We start from the raw sequence: 18,972 nt of genomic DNA on the forward strand, positions 1-18,972 counted from the left end.
ACCACTAAAACTCAAACAAAAATCATACCCTATACTGATCAAGATTTAAGCTGATAAATCTGTTTAACCAGCCTGACCAGCTTAAGATGTGCAGACTGTTTTATTTCTTCCAGCAAGGTAATTCTAGAAATGAAATGAAATTACAATAAACAGCCATGATTAATTCTTGGAAATCGCCCCCTAGCATTTGGACAGGTAATTAAAGGCAAAAAAAAAATAACCACTTTCTGTCTTACAGGAGAAGAAATTTGAGAAAAAAACAGAGTTGGAAAACATTGTTGTAATTTCATATTTTTACAGAAACACTGGCTTTCAAAAGAAATGATGCCCAGCAGTGACGTTCTGCATCGTCCTCAGCTTTTTACACTGTACTGTAACATCAAAGAGGACTCAAAACGCCTAAAGCATTCTGGTAAACAAACAAACAAATAAACAAAATCCACAGCAGTGCTGCTTTAAATAAAGACCCGGAGGTGTTCCAATTCCTTTTTCAGACCCTGAAACTCAAATCCATTTTAATTTCTGTGCCTTGGTCCCTCAAGCTGAAGACTATAACGATGAGACTGATTGTTGCCTGCCTTCCTGTCTACCTGACTTACTACCTGTCTACCTGACTGACTGCCTGTCTACCTGTCTACTTGACTGACTGCCTGTCTACCTGTCTACTCTCCTGCCTTTCTGTCCATCTGACTGACTGACTGTCTGTCTGGTCTTCTGTTAATTTGTGCTTCCTTGTCAAAATGTCCTACTATAATGTATATTTGCCTGTAGGTACAGTTCCTTAAATTTGGCCTAGACTAGATATTCTTATAGCCTAATCTACCATGTGTAATGCGTGTATATACATATATAAATATATATATATATATATATATATATATATATATATATATATATATATACTATAAAAAATTGTCACAGTTCCATCATCAATTGGCCAATTAAAATGCTTTTAAATGTGTAATACTTTTATCTTTTTTATATTCTATTGTAAGATAACAATAGATCTCGTTTCCACATCTTAATTATCTTGTTTCCACGCATAAGGATCTCTTTTGTATGCCTTAATTATCTTGTTCCTGCACCTTAGTTAACTTGTTCCCATGCTTTAATGATCTCTTTCCCGTGCCTTAATTATTTTGTTCCCATGCCTTAATTATCTAATTTCCACGCATAAGGATCTCTTTCCTATGCCTTAATTATCTAATTTCCAAACCTTAAGTATGACGTTCCCGTGCCTCAATTATCTCATTCCCGTGCCTTAATTATCTTGTTCCCGCACCTTAATTATCTCATTCCCGCACCTTAAGTATCTCGTTCACACACCTTAATTATTCTGTTCCCAGGCATTAGGATCTCGTTCCCATGCCTTAATTGTCTCATTCCAGTGCCTTAATTAACTTGTTCCTGTTCGTTCCCGCGCCTTAATTATCTCGTTCCCACTCCACAATAAGTCGTGGCCATGCATTATTATTTTTTTTTTAACATGATGTCACCTTAGGGGCCTTAGGGGCTCCGTACATTAACGTAAGTCACACTCAGCATCACTAAGGCTAAGGAGAGGATTTATGCCAAAAAAAAGGGAAATTTTGCCAATAAATTACTTATTTTTTTTAGGGGGGTGATGAATGATAAGTTATGTATGTAAATATATGCTGTTATATGTTGTACAGTAGTTTATCTCATATCAGATTTATGTATGAGTGTGAGAGTGAACCACAGTGGACATTTTTTTAATATTAAAACATTAGTAAACATTAATTATTAAATTATTATTATTAGTTATTAAAGCTGTTGAGGTTTGTTGCTGTGCGCATGCGCAGTGCAGGGCTGCAGCAGCGCTGAATGGCCGCGGCCGGATCTGAATAAAGTTTTACAGAGATTTTTATTCCAGCATGGCGGAATACGACCTGACCACCAATATAGCGCATTTCTTAGACCGACACTTGGTTTTTCCCTTACTGGAGTTCCTCTCCGTTAAAGAGGTAACCGCTGTTTATTATCACCGTCCTGATTTCGGGGTTTTTATTTATATATTCAGCGCACTGACCCCTGTATAGTTACCGGTTAGCGAGTTAGCTTTAGCTTAGCTTAGCCTAGCATACAGGAGGCTGTCATTATCCAGCCGGTTAGATATATAGATATATATGATACAAGAGCAGCTAATGGTGTCAAATTAATACACTAAACTACAGTCATATAGATTCACAACGACCCGACTTCTGTCGCTATAATTCCCCGTACAGAACGGCTTCACTAGCGGGGTGGATTGAACCATATTTAACGCTAAAATAACCTAGCTTATTTTAGCATAGTTAGGTATCTACTAGCTTAGTATTTTAGATTTCCAGCTACAGCATTAGCATTAGCTGCTATATCAGTAAGTAGATAATTTAGAGTATTTTAACAGCTAAACTAAATTAACTTCATAAATAACTAGTTAAATCACTTATTAGAAAATAACCCTGGGTTAGCTACGCTGAAATGTTTTATTCAAATCTAATCTATTGACAGAAAATTAGAAGTATATATAATATTATTGATTAGCTACGTTATGCTGTTAGTCTGAATGACAGTAGAATATTTTGACAGCTGACCAAATAATGATAATAATAATATTGATCCCAGTTTTAAAACAACAAGTAGCCTTACCTACAATATGTTGAAAGCCTGAATGTCAAACAAAATTAGCAGTGGGTGAAATGGCCCTAAAACATCATAATATTTCATGGTATTTTCGCGATAATGATACTCTTGATAAAATGACAAAACACTGAATTATTTATGTTTATATATATGTATGTTTCAAGAATACACTACTGCAACAAAATGTTAAATGTTTTTTTTTACTGCATACGATAAGATACAGCACCCCTAACTGAGATATTAAAAAATATATGAATTTTATCAGATTTGTAATAGAAGTCCAGAATGATCCAGAATGTCATGATAATAATAATAATAATAATATTAATAATAATATTAATAATGCACTCCAAATATCTCCATATATCCAGGATTAAAATAAAATAAATGATACTGGACAGATATAATCTGTCTCTAGTAGATATATAATGGGGAATAATGAGAACAGTGTGATTTTCTTTTGCTAAAACAAAAAAATAATAATAAAATATTATTGATAACCTAAATTACAATCAGAAAATGACCAAAAACCTTAAAGCAGTAGCTACTTTGTATTATATTTTGACAGCTGACCTAATAATGAATGACAATCAGAATATGATCCCAGAATCAGAAAATGATTTATACTCTAAACCGCTGAACAGAAAATGATCTATGCTTTAAACCAGCTTTAAATCAGAATATGTTGATAGCCTGAATGACCATCAGAAAATGATCTACTTCCTTTTTATGTCACAGTTATTTTATTTGTTTCATATGTTGTGTACCAAGATTGTCAATCAGTAATGCAGGTGTGAAACGTATATATATATATATATATATATATATATATATATATATATATATATATGAATAATCATATGTTTATAATATTCATGAAATATGTTTTAATATTCATGAAACAGCCGTTTATAACACCTTTATTAGCCTATGTTAATGATGTAGTCGATGAATCATTTTGCTTTTACTCATTTATGGATGTGTTTTAACTCTGTTTCTTTCTCCTTTAGATTTACAATGAGAAAGAACTGCTCCAAGGGAAGCTGGACCTCCTCAGCGACACCAACATGGTGGACTTCGCCATGGACGTGTACAAGAATCTTTATCCAGAGAAAGAGATTCCACAATGTGAGTGCATCTCTGTTCCATAGAGTGTAAAATCACGATATTTCATGGTATTTTCATTTCATGATACTATACTTTAGTTCAAATTTAAAAGAAGCCCCCAAAAAATGGGAGGGGTAGTTTGGGAGGGGCACTGGGTGATGTATGGGTTTAGGGGCTGTCTCTAGTAGATATATAATGGCAAATAAGAACTATTATTATACCATATCATCCTGAAACTTTGTGAATAGCTGATTTTTTTTCTCTCTGAATGCCGTATTATTTCTGCAGCGCTGAGAGAGAAGAGGACCACGGTTGTGGCTCAGTTAAAGCAGCTTCAGGCCGAGACCGAACCCATAGTTAAGATGTTTGAGGACCCAGAGACCACCAGGCAAATGCAGTCAACAAGGTGAGCATAGCCAAACCAGCAAACAAAAATAAAAACCCTATTTCTCATTGCATAGTCTGAAATATCTAAAATCAAACCAGATCTTCTAATGTAATTATAGTGTAATTCCAGTGTAATTATATTTTCTTTCTTCTTGAAGGGATGGGAGGATGCTGTTTGATTATCTGGCAGATAAACACAATGTAAGTTACTCATCTTTCAGTCTGACCCTGTTCACACATGTTTATTAGGATTGATAATACCATCAGGACATTATAGATATTTGCTTTAGGTTTAAATATAGAGAGCAGCTTTACATATTAGAGGTTGATAGATTAAGGGAAAATACTTTATTTTCTTAATGAAATAGTGAAATATGTTCAATTTTGCTGTGTTTTAATCCACAGTTCCGTCAGGAGTATTTAGACACTCTTTACCGCTATGCGAAGTTCCAGTATGAGTGCGGTAACTACTCCGGTGCTGCTGAGTATCTCTACTTTTTCCGTGTACTGGTGAGTCTTTTATTGCTTTTGTTATTTCTTCTTTATTTCTTTATTACTGTATTTTTCGCACTATAAGGCGCACATAAAACCTTTTAATTTTGTCAAAAATCTTCAGAGCACCTTATAATCCGGTGCTCCTTATGTATGAATTCTATCAGCACACTCAGGGTCCCTCAGTGTAGCGCTGTCAGGTGGCATTAGCCGCTAACCACTAGCAGTTTTCATTACAGTTTTGTTTACTTAGCTTAGCTTTACATATCTTAGTTAGCTATAGTTGATCAGTAGATTTTTACAGGCCTGTCTCTTCTTTTTTCTCAGGTTCCTTCCACAGACAGGAATGCTCTGAGCTCTCTCTGGGGGAAACTGGCCTCTGAGATCCTCATGCAGAACTGGGAGGCAGCTATGGAAGACCTCACTCGTCTCAGAGAAACCATCGACAATAATGTAGGTATCTACCCATCAGCTTTCTGAAAAGATACTCAGATTTTAAATACTACAAGCTGGAACATAAAACCAGTTACATGGCCCACTTGCAGCTAGGCAGGTTAAATTATAGTCTGTATATAAGAGTGGTCAGTGGAGTGGACATTAGGGCTGGGCGATATGGTCCTAAAAAAATAATATTGCAATATTTTATGGTATTTTTATGATAACGAAAATTATTTCAAGAATACACTATTGCAACAAAATGAAAATAAAAATGTTATTATTGCATACAATATAATAATGTACTCCAAATATCTCCATATATTCAGGATCAAAGTAAAATAAATGATACTGAACTGCTAACTACTAATCTGTCTCAAATAGATATATAATGGGAATTTTTTATTTTGTTAAAAACATTGACAGTCAGAAAAACGACCCCAGCCCTAAAGTGGAATTAACCCCCCAGATTTTTGCTAAATCCACTTTAAGTTAAAATTTATAAAAGGAAAAAATGGGAGAGGTAGTTTGGGAGGGCCACTAGGTGATGTATGGGGTGATGTATGGGTTTAGGGGTGGGGCAGGAAGGAGAGCTGATTGGCTGAGCTGTAGCAGCATCGGTGTATCTCTGATAGCGATGATAGAGTATAATATTGTTCACCATATTCAAAAATATTTAATATAATATTATTGATATTATTATTATTATTTTTTTACATTTTCTTTCATTCTTTATTTTTCTCTTTTTAAATTAAAATCTCCTTCTTTACAGTCGGTGAGTTCTCCTCTCCAGTCGCTCCAGCAGAGGACCTGGCTCATTCACTGGTCTCTGTTCGTGTTCTTTAACCATCCTAAAGGCAGAGACAACATCATCGAGCTGTTCCTCTACCAGCCTCAGTGAGTACCGCTCCTCCAACAGCCTCTAAAATCCCTCTGAAACTGAAACAAATCCACAACTTTAACAAGAACCGCCCACATTTCAGAAAGTGCTGAGACTCCAGAGGCAGCGGAGCGCGTTAGCGTGACCGGATAACAAGCTAACGCTTCAGACCCAGTCTCAGCACTCTGGACAGGCTTAGCATTACCATGCTATGCTAATGTAGTGAGCACAGTTACAGTGTAGGAGTTCTTTCCTCAGGTTGTGTAAGTTGAGTGAGGATTTAAGGCTGTATACATAGGATTTTTTTCATGGTATGAATGTAAATAAGGCAGGATTAAAGGTTATTATCATTAACAAAAATGAGCAAAATAATGAAACTAACATTTTGTTAACTATGGGTGGTATGATATTGCCCTAAAATAATATCACGATATTTCATGGTATTTTCATGATAACGATACTCTTGGCGATATGACAAAACACTGAATTAAAAAAATATATATATTTTAAAAATACACTAATGCAACAAAATGAAAATTAAATTTTATTATAGCATACAATATGATGTGGCGCACCCCTAATAACTGAGATATTTAAAAATATATATATATATTTTTTATCAGATTTGTAACAGTAAAAGTCAATGATCCGGATCAGTCTTGATACTAATAATAATAATAATAATAATGCACTCCTCCAAATATCTCCATATATCCAGGATTAAAGTAAAATGAATGATACTGGACACATTTTGCAATATTATAATAATAATAATTACATTTTTATTTTTATGTTTTTGTGTGTCCATGTGTGTGACATTTTTATTACTAAATACCTTTTTGAATCCTGCATCTCACTAATAACCCATAAACTAAACTAACACTAAGCATTAAAAAAAATAAAACTAAATAAAACTAATAAAAGCTAGCAAACCTGCTCTAAAACCAAATTAAAACTAACTGCAGTGGAGAGGAAAAGTCAGAGAATAAGCTATTGTAACGTTGGTCTGTTTCTGTGTGTTGTTTTATTTTTGCAGGTATTTAAACGCTATTCAGACCATGTGTCCGCACATTCTTCGCTACCTGACCACAGCGGTCATCACCAATAAGGACGTGAGGAAGCGCAGACAGGTCCTCAAAGACCTGGTCAAAGTCATCCAGCAGGTACTGCATCACATATACACCTGCAAACACACTTGTATACACACCTGTATAGACTTGACTGGTGGCCTGCAGTGTTTTGTGAAAGTGCTCAGCCTCATCCTTTTTCTATTAAGCTCAAAGGTTTTGTTATTAAAGCAGCATGAAAGCAGTATAATTGCTAAACTTGCTAAAATTGCTAAAGGGCTATATTTAGAGTGTCCATGTTTTTGGACGGGAAGGAATCTGAAAGGAGGAAATCCATGCAGATGAAAGGAGAACATGGAAACTCCACCCAGATAGGGGCTTGAACTTTGAAGTTTAGGGAGGTTAACTTTACCGAGCACTCAGTGTGTATCTTTATATCTAAGGCTTTGAGTTTGAGTTTTAGAGCTGTAAAATTGACTGGGGGGGGGGGGGGGGGGGGGAGACGGCAGGTAGGCGTTCTCTGCTGCAGTGCTGTTAACCAATCAGAGGCGATGTATTTGCATGTATAAATATTCTTTTAGAGATGAAATCGTGTCTGTCTTGAGAGATCACTTATCCAGTGAACTAAAGCAGGATTATACAGAAACACCGGAGCACTTTGGCATTCATTCATGGCATTAATACTAGAGACACAACTAGACTGTTGAATTTTTTTTAATGAATTTAAAAACGAGAGAATGAGACCTTTAAAATATTGTGGAAAAAAAATCTCTTTCTCTCTCTCTATGCACCTTTCTCTCTCTCTTTTTCTGTGTGTTTCTTTGCAGGAGCTGCCTGCACTGTGCAGCTTAAAGTGTAGTAATGAGACAGGCTGTAGCTCCTGCAGAGACGGCCGGCTCTGTAGCGCTCGGAGAGCGTGATGGTAGCTGTCAGGGTTCTGCTGGATTAATGTTGGGTTATTCTTCCCCTCCTTCTCTTTTCTCCCCTCTTCCTCCAGGAGTCCTACACGTACAAGGACCCCATCACCGAGTTCGTGGAGTGCCTGTACGTCAACTTCGACTTTGACAGCGCGCAGAAGAAACTGAGGGAGTGCGAGTCGGTAAGGCTCACCACCTGCCGGGAGACAGCGTGTGTGTGTACCGGTGTGTATGAGTGTGTGTGTGTGTGTGTGTGTGCGCGCGTAGAAGGAGAAAATTATTTTTTTATTTTATTTATTTTTTATTTATTACATTTTTTATTTTTTATATATATATATATATATATATATCTGCTAGAGCTGTCATCCCTGCGCTCGCTCTGAATGGTGGTGCTGCTGGTTGGAGGCAGCTTCTGGCTAAAGCTCTTAATGCATCCTGTTGCTGAGAGCTGGAGGTCCATTCATCCAGTGCAAATCCCCGTCTCGTGTAATTTACTGCCTCTTCTCGAGGGGCGGTTTCAAAGCCCCGCTGCTGTCAGAGCGCAGGCCTCCAGCACTCCGCGGCTGGGCCTGGGGGATGGTTTTAGAAGCGAAAGAAAGCTTGAAAAACCAAACCTTCTATTAACCTCGCTTCACTTTTTTGTGTAACTTTTCTACAAAAGGACTTGACGGCCTTGGGAAAGAGAGTTCAGCTAAAGTGTGGAGGTTTTTGTGAGCTTTATTAATGACTTAAAGAAAGGACGTATTGTCAAAAGCTTACATTTTTTTTTTAGAGCCAGCACACACACACCCCACATACACACACATACACACACATGCACACACATGCACACTGTGAAATAAGTCAACCCCGTCATATTTCTTTGGGCTGTCCAGATATACAGCTCTGGGAAAAAACGATGAGTTTCTTTGATTTTACGAATTTAAAAACCTCTGGATTATAATCAAGAAAAAGACGGATGATCACAAACCATCAAACCACCAAACTGAACTGCTTGAATTTTTGCACCAGGAGTAAAGCAGCATAAAGTTATCCAAAAGCAGTGCGTAAGACTGGTGGAGGAGAACATGATGCCAAGATGCTGGAAAAAAATAAAGAGATTTCTTCATTTTCTGAATCAGTTTCTCTGATTTTGCTATTTATAGGTTTATGTTTGAGTAAAATGAACATTGTTGTTTTATTCTATAAACTACAGACAACCTTTCTTCCAAGTTCCACATTACAGAAAATGCAAGAAATATGCAGAAATGTCTGAAATAACAAAAAAGATGCAGAGCCTTCAGATATTCTCAAATAATGCAAAGAAAACAAGTTCATATTCATAAAGATCATTTTAAAAGATCAGAAATCAGTATTTTCATGCATCATGTTCTCCTCCTCCACCAGTCTTACACACTGCTTTTGGATAACTTTATGCTGCTTTACTCCTGGTGTAAAAATTCAAGCAGTTCAGTTTGGTGGTTTGATGGCTTGAGATCATCCATCTTCCTCTTGATTATATTCCAGAGGTTTTTAATGTAGTCTTGCCTTGTTTTGAACAATATTCTCTATATTTTCTCATAGTTCCACATTCAGACTACACATGTAACTTTCAGGATGTCAGAAAAGCAACAGGGATTTAAAATCACCCCGTTAGCTTTATTTTCCACAATGAAAGAAGTGTCAAAACTGGAGATGTGGAATGATTGCTCGCGTCAAAACAGACGTTGGCGTTTCCCGCTGCTGCTGCCTTTGTTCTGCCTGCAGCGATTTCTGCCTCAAGGCTGAGCTGAACTTTTCATTTTTTTGTTTGTATTTGTGTCTCTATATATAGAGTTTGTTTGCTGTTTGTTGGTTCTGCTTCAGCCTGTTTCTGGGGCTTGCTTACCAAAAAGAAAAAAATCCAGAAAACGATAAATAAAACTTTAAAAAGTTAAATTATGTACCTTCTCTTTGCTAGCTCCTCCTCCTTTGATTAATGCTGCGCTGGGTGTTTAATTTTTGTGTTTCTGTGTTTTATAGGTGCTGGTGAATGACTTCTTCCTGGTGGCTTGTCTGGAGGATTTCATTGAGAACGCTCGGCTGTTCATCTTCGAGACGTTCTGTCGGATTCATCAGTGCATCAGCATCAGGTAGCGTCTCGGGTGCGCACTGATAGCGTAGCGCGCTAATCCTCTTAGCGCTGTAAATCGGGGTTAGCCTGGTGTGAACGCACTGAGCTGCCAAGATCAATGGGTATCCAGCCAAACCTGCCGACAGCAGATCCACTCCACAAACGCGCTGTATTTTGTATTTTGTATTTTGGGAACGATAGCGATTTGAGGCAAAACAAAAAGAAGACAGTGGCCGTCTTTGTGAGCGTGTGCAGAGATCTGCGCCGCTTTTAGCACAGCCTTATTGCTTATGTGTTTTGTTGCATGTTTTTCAGGTCAGTGCTTAGCGTGGAAGTGCGGTTCCTTCCTGCAGCTTTCTGCTTTTGCACCAGTTTATAGAAGATGTACTTGTGCATCTCAATCTACTAGTGCATCTTAAAAAATTGGAATATCATTGAAAAGTCTAAAAACTCTCAGTTCAAAATGTGAAGTTCATATATAGATACATATAGATGTATTAAACACACAGTGGCCTTTCTTAAATTCTTTTATTGTTGATGATTATGAAGCTTACAGCCAATTAAAAAACCCAAACATCAGTGTCTCAGAAATTCAGAATATTTTATAATAAGACCAATTGTTATTTTAGGCCAGGGGTATTTAAGTTGAATTCATAATAAAATGCCTCTCTGGACAGATTTTTTTTGTACACTCCTCCCCTGTCTCTCTCTCTTTAGTTTCCGCCCGTTCTCGTTTTTCCGCCAGTTCTCGGGCTCCCTGTCTCTCTACAAAGGCGGGTTTTCACGGCTGCGTCCCAATTCACTAGCTGGGCGATTGGGAGCGATGCCGCGTCGCTGCAGTGTCAACAAGAAAAGTTCCGCCGCTTTAAATGAACACTGTCAAAATTAAATTCTTCTCAGTAGTTTATCGGTTTGGGTCCGCATTGGACAACGTCTGAGTCCGCCTTTTAGTGACCCCTGCTTTAGGCAGTACTGTGGGCAGTGTGCCAAGTCCTGCTGGAAAATGAAATCCGAATCTCCGTATAAGTTGTTATCAGCAGAGGGAAGCTGTAAGATATGAAGTGCTGTAAGATTTTGTGGGAAAACAAAACTGCACTGACTTTAGACTTGATAATAAAACACAGTGGATCAACACCAGCAGATGACAGACATGACTCTCCTAAACCATCACTGATTGGTGGAAACTTCACACTAGATCTCGAGCAGTTTGGACTGTGTGTCTCTCCACTCTTCCTCCAGACTCTGATTCCTTGATTTTTCTAAATGAAATGTAAAATTTACTGATGATCAGTGATGGTTTGTTTGGAGAGACATGTCATAAAAAACTGAAAAAAGACTGAAGGTGTTTTATCTCTGACTCTTATTCTCTCATCCTTTGTTCTGCAGTATGCTAGCAGATAAGCTGAACATGACTCCTGACGAAGCAGAGCGATGGATAGTGAATTTGATCCGGAACGCCAGGCTGGACGCTAAAATCGACTCCAAACTGGTGAGATTTTAACACTCTTTAACGATTGTCCAGGTCTAACTTAAGTTTTCATTCCCCATTACTTAACTTTTTTAAGGAAACCAGTTTCCTCATTTTTTTAAAGTAAATTAAACTTATCCAATAATTTTGAGTGTGTGTATGTTTTAAATGCTCTCAACTCCTCCCTGAATTCGACAAACTACAGTAACTGCTCAATCAAATGAAGAATCAGTGAAGAACAATGGGGTTTAAATTGTGTTAATCTGACACCAATAAATCCATAATTCCTGCTGTTTACTTGCTTAGAATTATTTTTTCTCAGTAGCAAAAGAAAAAATGTGGGGAATAGTTTTGCAATATCCCTGCTAACATTAATTTACCACAGCTGAAAGGTGCTGAAAAGCTTTAGAAATTGCCGTGAAAGTGCTTGAAAGGTGCTTAAATTTTACCATGTAAAAGGTGAATGAACCCTGATCTGAACCCGACTGTCTCTCCGCAGGGTCATGTAGTGATGGGCAACAACGCTGTATCACCGTATCAGCAGGTTATTGAGAAGACCAAGAGCCTCTCCTTCCGCAGCCAGATGCTCGCCATGAACATCGAGAAGAAGCTCAGCCACAGCAGCAGAAACGAGGTACAGATATCAGTTTAATAGACTTGAATTAATTGAATTAAAATGATTCTGTAAATTAAAAAAATAACAGATCACAGTCTAAAATAGAAGCTAAAGGTGTAACTAAACCCTCTGATTTTAGCTGACTCCATCCTCAGCTCAGATTAGAAAAAGGCAAAAAAAAATGGGACGGGTAGTTTGGAAGGGGCAATGCTGGGTGATGTATGGGTTTAGGGGCGGGGCAAAAGTTGAACCTGTGAGGGCGCATATTTTCCACCTGCTTCCCATCCTTTGAAATTGACAAGATCAACCCTCTTTTCGGATCACATGATTGGATCAGGGACAACCCTAATAAAGGCCAATAATATTTTTAATATATTTTGTTAGTCAGGAATCAGTTAATCAGTTAATGTATAAAAAGCATTATTGATTTATTAGAAAGACATATATTTCTATTAAACCGTACGGTTAGATTAAGCTTTTTCTGCGTGGTGTTCTGTAGCTCTGTCCTGATGGACAGACAGACAGACGGACGGAAGGCTGTGAAAATGAAAATGCTGTCAGTCAGCTTTAAATCCATTTTCAGGATCATTTTGGCGCAGGATGAGGGGAAACATGTCTTTGCTATTGGAGATGAGTCTCTCTCTCTCTTTATTCTCAATCCTGCCATCTGTTTAGCACGGTGCTTCCTCTGATAAAATGTAAAATGTCTTCTTATGTGAGTTAAAGGACATTTTTTAATTAGCATTTTGGCTCCATTCTCCTGATGGTGCAGTTCTGGAATTGCATTTAAAAGCATCTAAAACTCAGTTATGCTGTCTGAAAATCTGAAAATGTAAATTATGATGGTGCATTAAGGTGTTTGTTTTAAGGTCTTTAATGTTATATAACTTGAAAATGTTCTTTTTCTTAAGAAAACCTCTTATTTATTTCCTTTTCACACTGACCTGCAGCGGTTCAACATTAAGCTCATTCAAATCTCAGCTGTATTACAGCTGTAAAACATAGATTATGAATTTATACCTACAGTAAATAAAATGCAAAAAAGCTGATTTATTATAAATGTATGGATTGTAATATACAGCTTTGGTAAAAAAAAATGTTTCTCTGATTTTGCTATTTATAGGTTTATGTTTGAGTAAATTAAACATTGTTGTTTTATTCTATAAACTACAGACAACATTTCTCCCAAATTACAAATAAAAATATTCTCATTTAGAGCATTTATTTACAGAAAATGAGAAATGGCTGAAATAACAAAAAAATATATATTTGGTGCAATAATCCTGAATCCTGAAATAATCCAGTTTTTATTTCATGCATCTTGGCATCATGTTCTCCTCCACCAGTCTTACACACTGCTTTTGGATAACTTTATGCTGCTTTACTCCTGGTGCAAAAATTCAAGCAGTTCAGTTGAACTTGTGAATAGGCTGCATTATTTAATCCACTAATAATTAACACTTTTTTTTTATTATTATTATTATTCTCTTTTCAGACTCCCAATTGGGCGACCCAGGACTCCAGCTTCTATTAGACCAGAAAATACTTTTATTTTTAAGGAAACATCTTCTTAGTTCATTCCATGTTGTTGTTTTTCTTTATTTTCTTTTAAATTAAGTTTTATATTAAGTTATTTATATTACACTCATGTCTAATATATTTTTTATCATATGAAAACAGTAATATTTATTTATTTTTAACACTTTTGAACAGTTTCTTGTCTTTATTCAGAAAGCTGTACATGATTCTGGATTCTGCTTTTGGCCTGTTGGCGTTGTGTTGTGTTCCATAAGCATGAAATAAACCTGTTCCAGTTATATATTTGAATGTCTTCGTATTTATCAGTTTTGTTCCATGACTGTGTTTAATACAGTTACACTTATATAGCACCTTTTTGCAACTCAATTAGGCTTACAATTGCATTCAACACACTTAACCTAAACATACCGGTGAGAAGCAGCAGCCAATCACATTCAGCGTACTCTCAACCGGAAACAACCGTCCATCTAGAGGACTGTATCAGCACTGAGGAGGAGCTGAACCAGCACAGAGTACCAATCCATATCTGACCATACATTCATACACACACTCTCTCTCACACACACACACACACACACACACATACATTCACATACTTTTTTTGTGTATTTTGAATAATCTAATAGAATATAGAATATATATGATTCTCTCAGTAAGCAGGTTGAGCTGTGTTTCAATCCCATTTTTCTGACAGCTCTTTTCTGAAATTAATAAGGATTCATTTTTTTACATTTTACAAATGACGAGCATTAATAATTTATAATTTGTCTGCTAAAACAGACAGTTTGTTAAGAGTTTGTAAAACTCATGTCAAGTGTGATAAGTAATGCTTAATACTTGATTTAATTTAATGTGTGAGTAGAGCATAAAAGGGAGTGATCTACTTCTTTCACTACAATAAGATAAAACCTTTTTTTTCACTTATTATATTATTTTTGGCACAATTTTTTGGGTGCCAAATATTATTCAGTTTAAAATCACATTTTTGTGAACAAATTATAGTTTCATGCTGTTTTAGACACTCAGGCACTCCAAGGTTGGGGCATCCTAAACCCTGATGTATAAAATGTATAGAATGATTAAATATCTAAATAATGTTTGTTTTATATTCAGTATGTTGTATTTTTAGTGAGCTTTAATGTTTAGTGTTCAGTGTTTAGTGAAAGGCTTGTTTTATTTAGTTTTATCCAGCAGGTGGCAGCAGCGACCAGTTTATTCTGTATTTCTAGTAATTCTTGGAAAGTTTTTTCCGGTTTAATTGATGAAGCTCAAACTGCCAAATATAATCCAGCACAGATTATCCTGTCAGAGAGTTTATAGATCTGTTTAAACCACAGTCTGTTACGTATTCCAGTCTAACACAGAAAATACACGTTATCTAATGCATAATTACAGAGTGGTAGCAAGCCTGGGAAATATATATATATATATATATATATATATATATATTTTTGTGGGTTAGAAGATTACATATCACCGCTGTCCAATAAAAAAAAACAAGTATCTCCATTTTTTTTTTATTTTTTAGAAATTCTCCTAAATTAACTGAAATAAACTCAATTTTACGTTGACCCATTAAAAGTGATAAGGGTTAAGTTGCTGTTTTTATTGGACAGCGACAAAACGCTTTTTATAGACACGACTATCAGGGTAGTATTGGGCACACAGTGATTTCTCTGATTTCTGCGAAGTTTTCTGGAGAAAAAATGAAAAATTGTGTACAATATCATCTCAGTCTTTTATCTCCAGAATTCAGATACAATTATTTGTTGGGAAATATATTTTAAAAGCTTTACTCAGCTCCACTGACACAAAAAAAAAACAGTCCTAGAAAGAGCATGATGCTCCCACCACCATGCTTAATAGGTGATGCAGTGTTCTTGAGGTGGAATTAATCTTTAGGACCTTTATTCCTACAAATTGTTCTGTACGTCTGGTCACTGGATTGTCCACACTGAGCTCCATGGACTTTCCCATTGCATGGTGTGTTGGTTAATCCCATCTTGATCACTAAAGTTGATAAAGTAATAAAAATTGATGCATGCACAGTATATTTTATACGTTTTTTATCCATTTAAGATTTTTTTTTTTTTGCATTAAAGCTGAAGTTGCATGCATCATTTCCAAAAAAAAAGGAAAAATCTTCAAAAATATCACTGAAGCCACGAAGCGTTGCCATGACGTTCGTGTTCATGATGAGTTTATGGAAACTTCTAATCAGAAGTGAGGGCGATACTGTAGTGCTGGCATGTGAGTCACTTATTCACAAATTACATCTTTTTTTTATTATTCAAAGGGAAGTAAGGCATTACTCTTCTAATATAGCCAATATTTAGAGTATGAATATGAAAAGTCAAATATATAGATGTTTTATGTAAATTGTATATTATACAGATAAAGAGTTAATAACATTGTAAAGCATAGTAAAAGCTTTTAATGGTGATTTTTTTGTTAATCTAATTTTATGAAATATGAGAAAATAACCTGTGAGAATTCCATAGGCAAAAAAACGTGTAAACCATAGAAGACTGAATATAATGTAAAATAAATTTAATATAAAACTGGATAAATAACATTAGCATAAGAAATATAGTGAATTGTGAAAAGTTTATTACGTCAATTCTGACTGAAAACTGTAACTGCACAATTTTTCTTCTTAATGCTGTAAAACAACTATAATCTAGAGAGAAATCTAGCTGGCCCTACCCTTGTAAAAGTACTATTCTAAGGTATTATAAAGAATATTTATAAAAATATATATTTAAAAAAAAAGGATACTTACTTTGGAAAGGTACACACTTTTTAAAATTTTAAATATTTAAAATACGTACTTAAATACATACTAAATGTACTATTTTGGAACAACTTAAAGTATTTTGGTAATTAAGCTTTATTTAAATACAGCATAAAAGCTTTAAGTATGTGTTTTTTTAAACATATTTTTAATACACTTGAAACATATTGCAAATGTACTACTAATTTGCATATTGATGCATATCAATACATAGTGTGTACACCCTAAAGACACTGTAAAAAAAAGAAAATTACACTAAAGTGCCACTAAATATATAAAAAAACAATTTTCTATTAACCCAACATATAATCTAAAGCACATAGCTTAAAAAAAATTAGTTTATGGAAATACAGGGAAAGCATATATTTAATGTGTATTTTCATAAAGTACGTATATTAAATTGAAAATGCACTTTTAGTATTCGTTTACCTAATTTAAACACACTTTTAATGCTTTTTAGTATACTTCCTTTTCACAGGGGTAGTCTGAAATGTTCTGGACTTGGTCTGACTTCATTTTTATCTCTGATTTGAGAAGATTTAGGAACATTTAGGAACTTTGTGTAACTTTTTTCAGTCCTCAGTCCTGTAAAACCATTTGTAAACACCAGGCGTTTTAAAGGCGAGTGTCTTGTGTCACTTCAAAGATCCTCAGGCACATTTTTGTGAGCATCCCCTGCCATTAGCAGACAGGTTTGCGAGCATGCGAGTGAAAAAAATGAGGGTGTGTGTGTGTTTGTGAGTGTGTGTGTGTGTGTGTGTGTGTGTTTGTGAGTGTGTGTGTGTGTTCAGTCGGGGAGTGGCAGCTGGATATTCCAGGCTCTGTCGCGCCTGTGTAGCCACTGCTCTCCTCGGCGAAAGCAAACACACTTAAACACACACTCACACTCACACACACAAACACTCTCAAACACACACCCACTCCTCCAGCAGAGCTGACGTGGGCTGTGTGGGCTCAATCTCTTCCAGCTGTTGCCCAGCTGCCGCTGCCTCTGCCTCTACTGCTGCCGCTGCTGCTGCCACAGAGGGAGAAACATAACGAAAGGAAGGCTAGAACGAAGGACTGACCGCCTGCCGCTCGAGAATGGATGCACTGCAGGACTGGGCCCTGGCACATCCAGCACCGGCCAGGCTGCTGTGGGTCATGGTTCTGGTTCTGGCCACTCTGGTGGTCTGGAGCTTCTTCTTCTGCTGCTGGGATGTTCGATCTGTCTCACCTCTGGAAACTTACCTGGCAGGTAAGAACTTTTGGCTTCTTAAAACGAAAACATCCTCTTAATATTTACCTGAGATCTGCAGCTTTATTTGACTTTGCTTGATGTTGATGAAGTTTAAAAGTCTTCAGGTCTTGAGATTGAGATTATCAGATCAGATCTGTCTAGAAGAAAGGAAGGATTAAATAAAGAAAGAATGAATGAAAGATTGAAAGAGCAGAAAACAGAAAGGAGGAACTAAAGAATGACTCCTCGTAAAAGCTGCTACTGACAGGAAAGAAGGGAGAAAAAAAACAGAAGGGAACAGAAGAGGAGAGAAGAGAAGAGTAGAGCCGGCTCAGTGGAAAGAGTTTCCTTCCCCATTCATTCAGAGTTGCGCCGGTTTCCAGGACACTGTTTTCCTCAACATTTTTCCATAAGTGGCAGCAGAGTTTTGCAGGCTCGGCTCACAGTGATGGTTGGATTTGTTTGGATTGGTTTGGTTTGGTTTGGTTGGTATAATTCCCTCAAATCACACACTGCCGGCTCTGTCCACCAGTTTATTACAGCTTAGCATCCCAAAAACAGAAAGTAGAAGCATGACGACAGATTTTTCTAAAGCATTGTGAGACTCACCCGCAAAATAGTGCACAATAGTAGTGAACGTAAACAAGTAAACAAGAAAATGTGGAATAAAAACATCAGACTGAAGCATCAGACTATAATAATTCTGCATCCTTAAAGAGGCACCAAACCCTGAACCATATATATATATTTCATTTATAGCTAAAATACAGCTCTATAGTTTCTCTGATTTTGCTATTTATAGGTTTATGCTTGAGTAAAATGAACATTTTTGTTTTATTCCATGGATAACATGGACTATGGATAACATTTCTCCCAAATTTCAAATAAAAATGTTGTAATTTGGAGCATTTATTTGCATAGAAAATGAGATAACAAAAAAAGATACAGAGCTTCACATCATTTTTCATGCATCTTGGCGTCATGTTCTCCTCCACCAGTCTTACACACTGCTTTTGGATAACTTTATGCTGCTTTACTCCTGGTGCAAAAAATCAAGCAGTTCAGTTTGGTGGTTTGATGGTTTGTGATCATCCATCTTCCTCTTGATTATATTCCAGAGGTTTTCAACTTGGTGGCGCCCTCTCAGGTTTAACTGTGCAATAGGTGATCTGTCTATCAATAAAATCATCTGTGTCTCACCGCTATCAGAGGCACACTGCTGCTGCCCTAAACCCATACATCACCCAGTGCCCCTCCCATTTTGACATGCAGAATCCCATCATCCAGTGGAAACACAGTGTATTACGTTAGGA

The 18,972-nt window shown here is 36.4% G+C and overlaps 2 protein-coding genes across 7 annotated transcripts in view; both read left to right on the forward strand.

Annotated features, from left to right (window-relative positions):
* Positions 1-1,848: 1,848 nt before the first annotated feature.
* eif3eb (eukaryotic translation initiation factor 3, subunit E, b) lies at positions 1,849-13,934 on the forward strand. Its single transcript, XM_022667358.2, has 13 exons — positions 1,849-1,985; positions 3,657-3,774; positions 4,042-4,159; positions 4,299-4,341; positions 4,546-4,650; positions 4,960-5,085; positions 5,840-5,964; positions 6,984-7,110; positions 8,012-8,113; positions 9,933-10,042; positions 11,410-11,512; positions 11,991-12,125; positions 13,603-13,934. The coding sequence occupies exons 1-13, from the start codon at positions 1,896-1,898 to the stop codon at positions 13,639-13,641; spliced, it is 1,341 nt and encodes a 446-aa protein (XP_022523079.2). The 5' UTR covers positions 1,849-1,895; the 3' UTR covers positions 13,642-13,934.
* A 3,419-nt stretch (positions 13,935-17,353) lies between these two features.
* Positions 17,354-18,972, forward strand: part of pleca (plectin a) — a 153,953-nt gene continuing 152,334 nt past the window's right edge. For 4 of the 6 annotated variants that reach the window (XM_049476032.1, XM_049476030.1, XM_049476033.1 and 1 more), the window contains exon 1: positions 17,355-17,677. In XM_049476032.1, the coding sequence (XP_049331989.1) occupies positions 17,524-17,677 (154 nt within the window). In that variant the 5' untranslated portion in view covers positions 17,355-17,523. Of the gene's footprint in view, positions 17,678-18,972 lie in introns of all 6 variants that reach the window. The other 2 variants (XM_049476029.1, XM_049476031.1) reach the window with 1 other exon arrangement.

Source organism: Astyanax mexicanus, chromosome 3 (assembly GCF_023375975.1).
Source record: "Astyanax mexicanus isolate ESR-SI-001 chromosome 3, AstMex3_surface, whole genome shotgun sequence".
Classification (NCBI taxonomy): domain Eukaryota; kingdom Metazoa; phylum Chordata; class Actinopteri; order Characiformes; family Acestrorhamphidae; genus Astyanax; species Astyanax mexicanus.

Excerpts from the sequence above, each read along its gene's own strand:
- eif3eb (XM_022667358.2), top strand. The coding sequence starts at position 1,896 with ATGGCGGAATACGACCTGACCACCAATATAGCGCATTTCTTAGACCGA. Across the intron at positions 5,086-5,839 it reads GAGAAACCATCGACAATAAT|TCGGTGAGTTCTCCTCTCCA; the intron begins GTAGGTATCTAC and ends CCTTCTTTACAG. Across the intron at positions 5,965-6,983 it reads CTGTTCCTCTACCAGCCTCA|GTATTTAAACGCTATTCAGA; the intron begins GTGAGTACCGCT and ends TTATTTTTGCAG.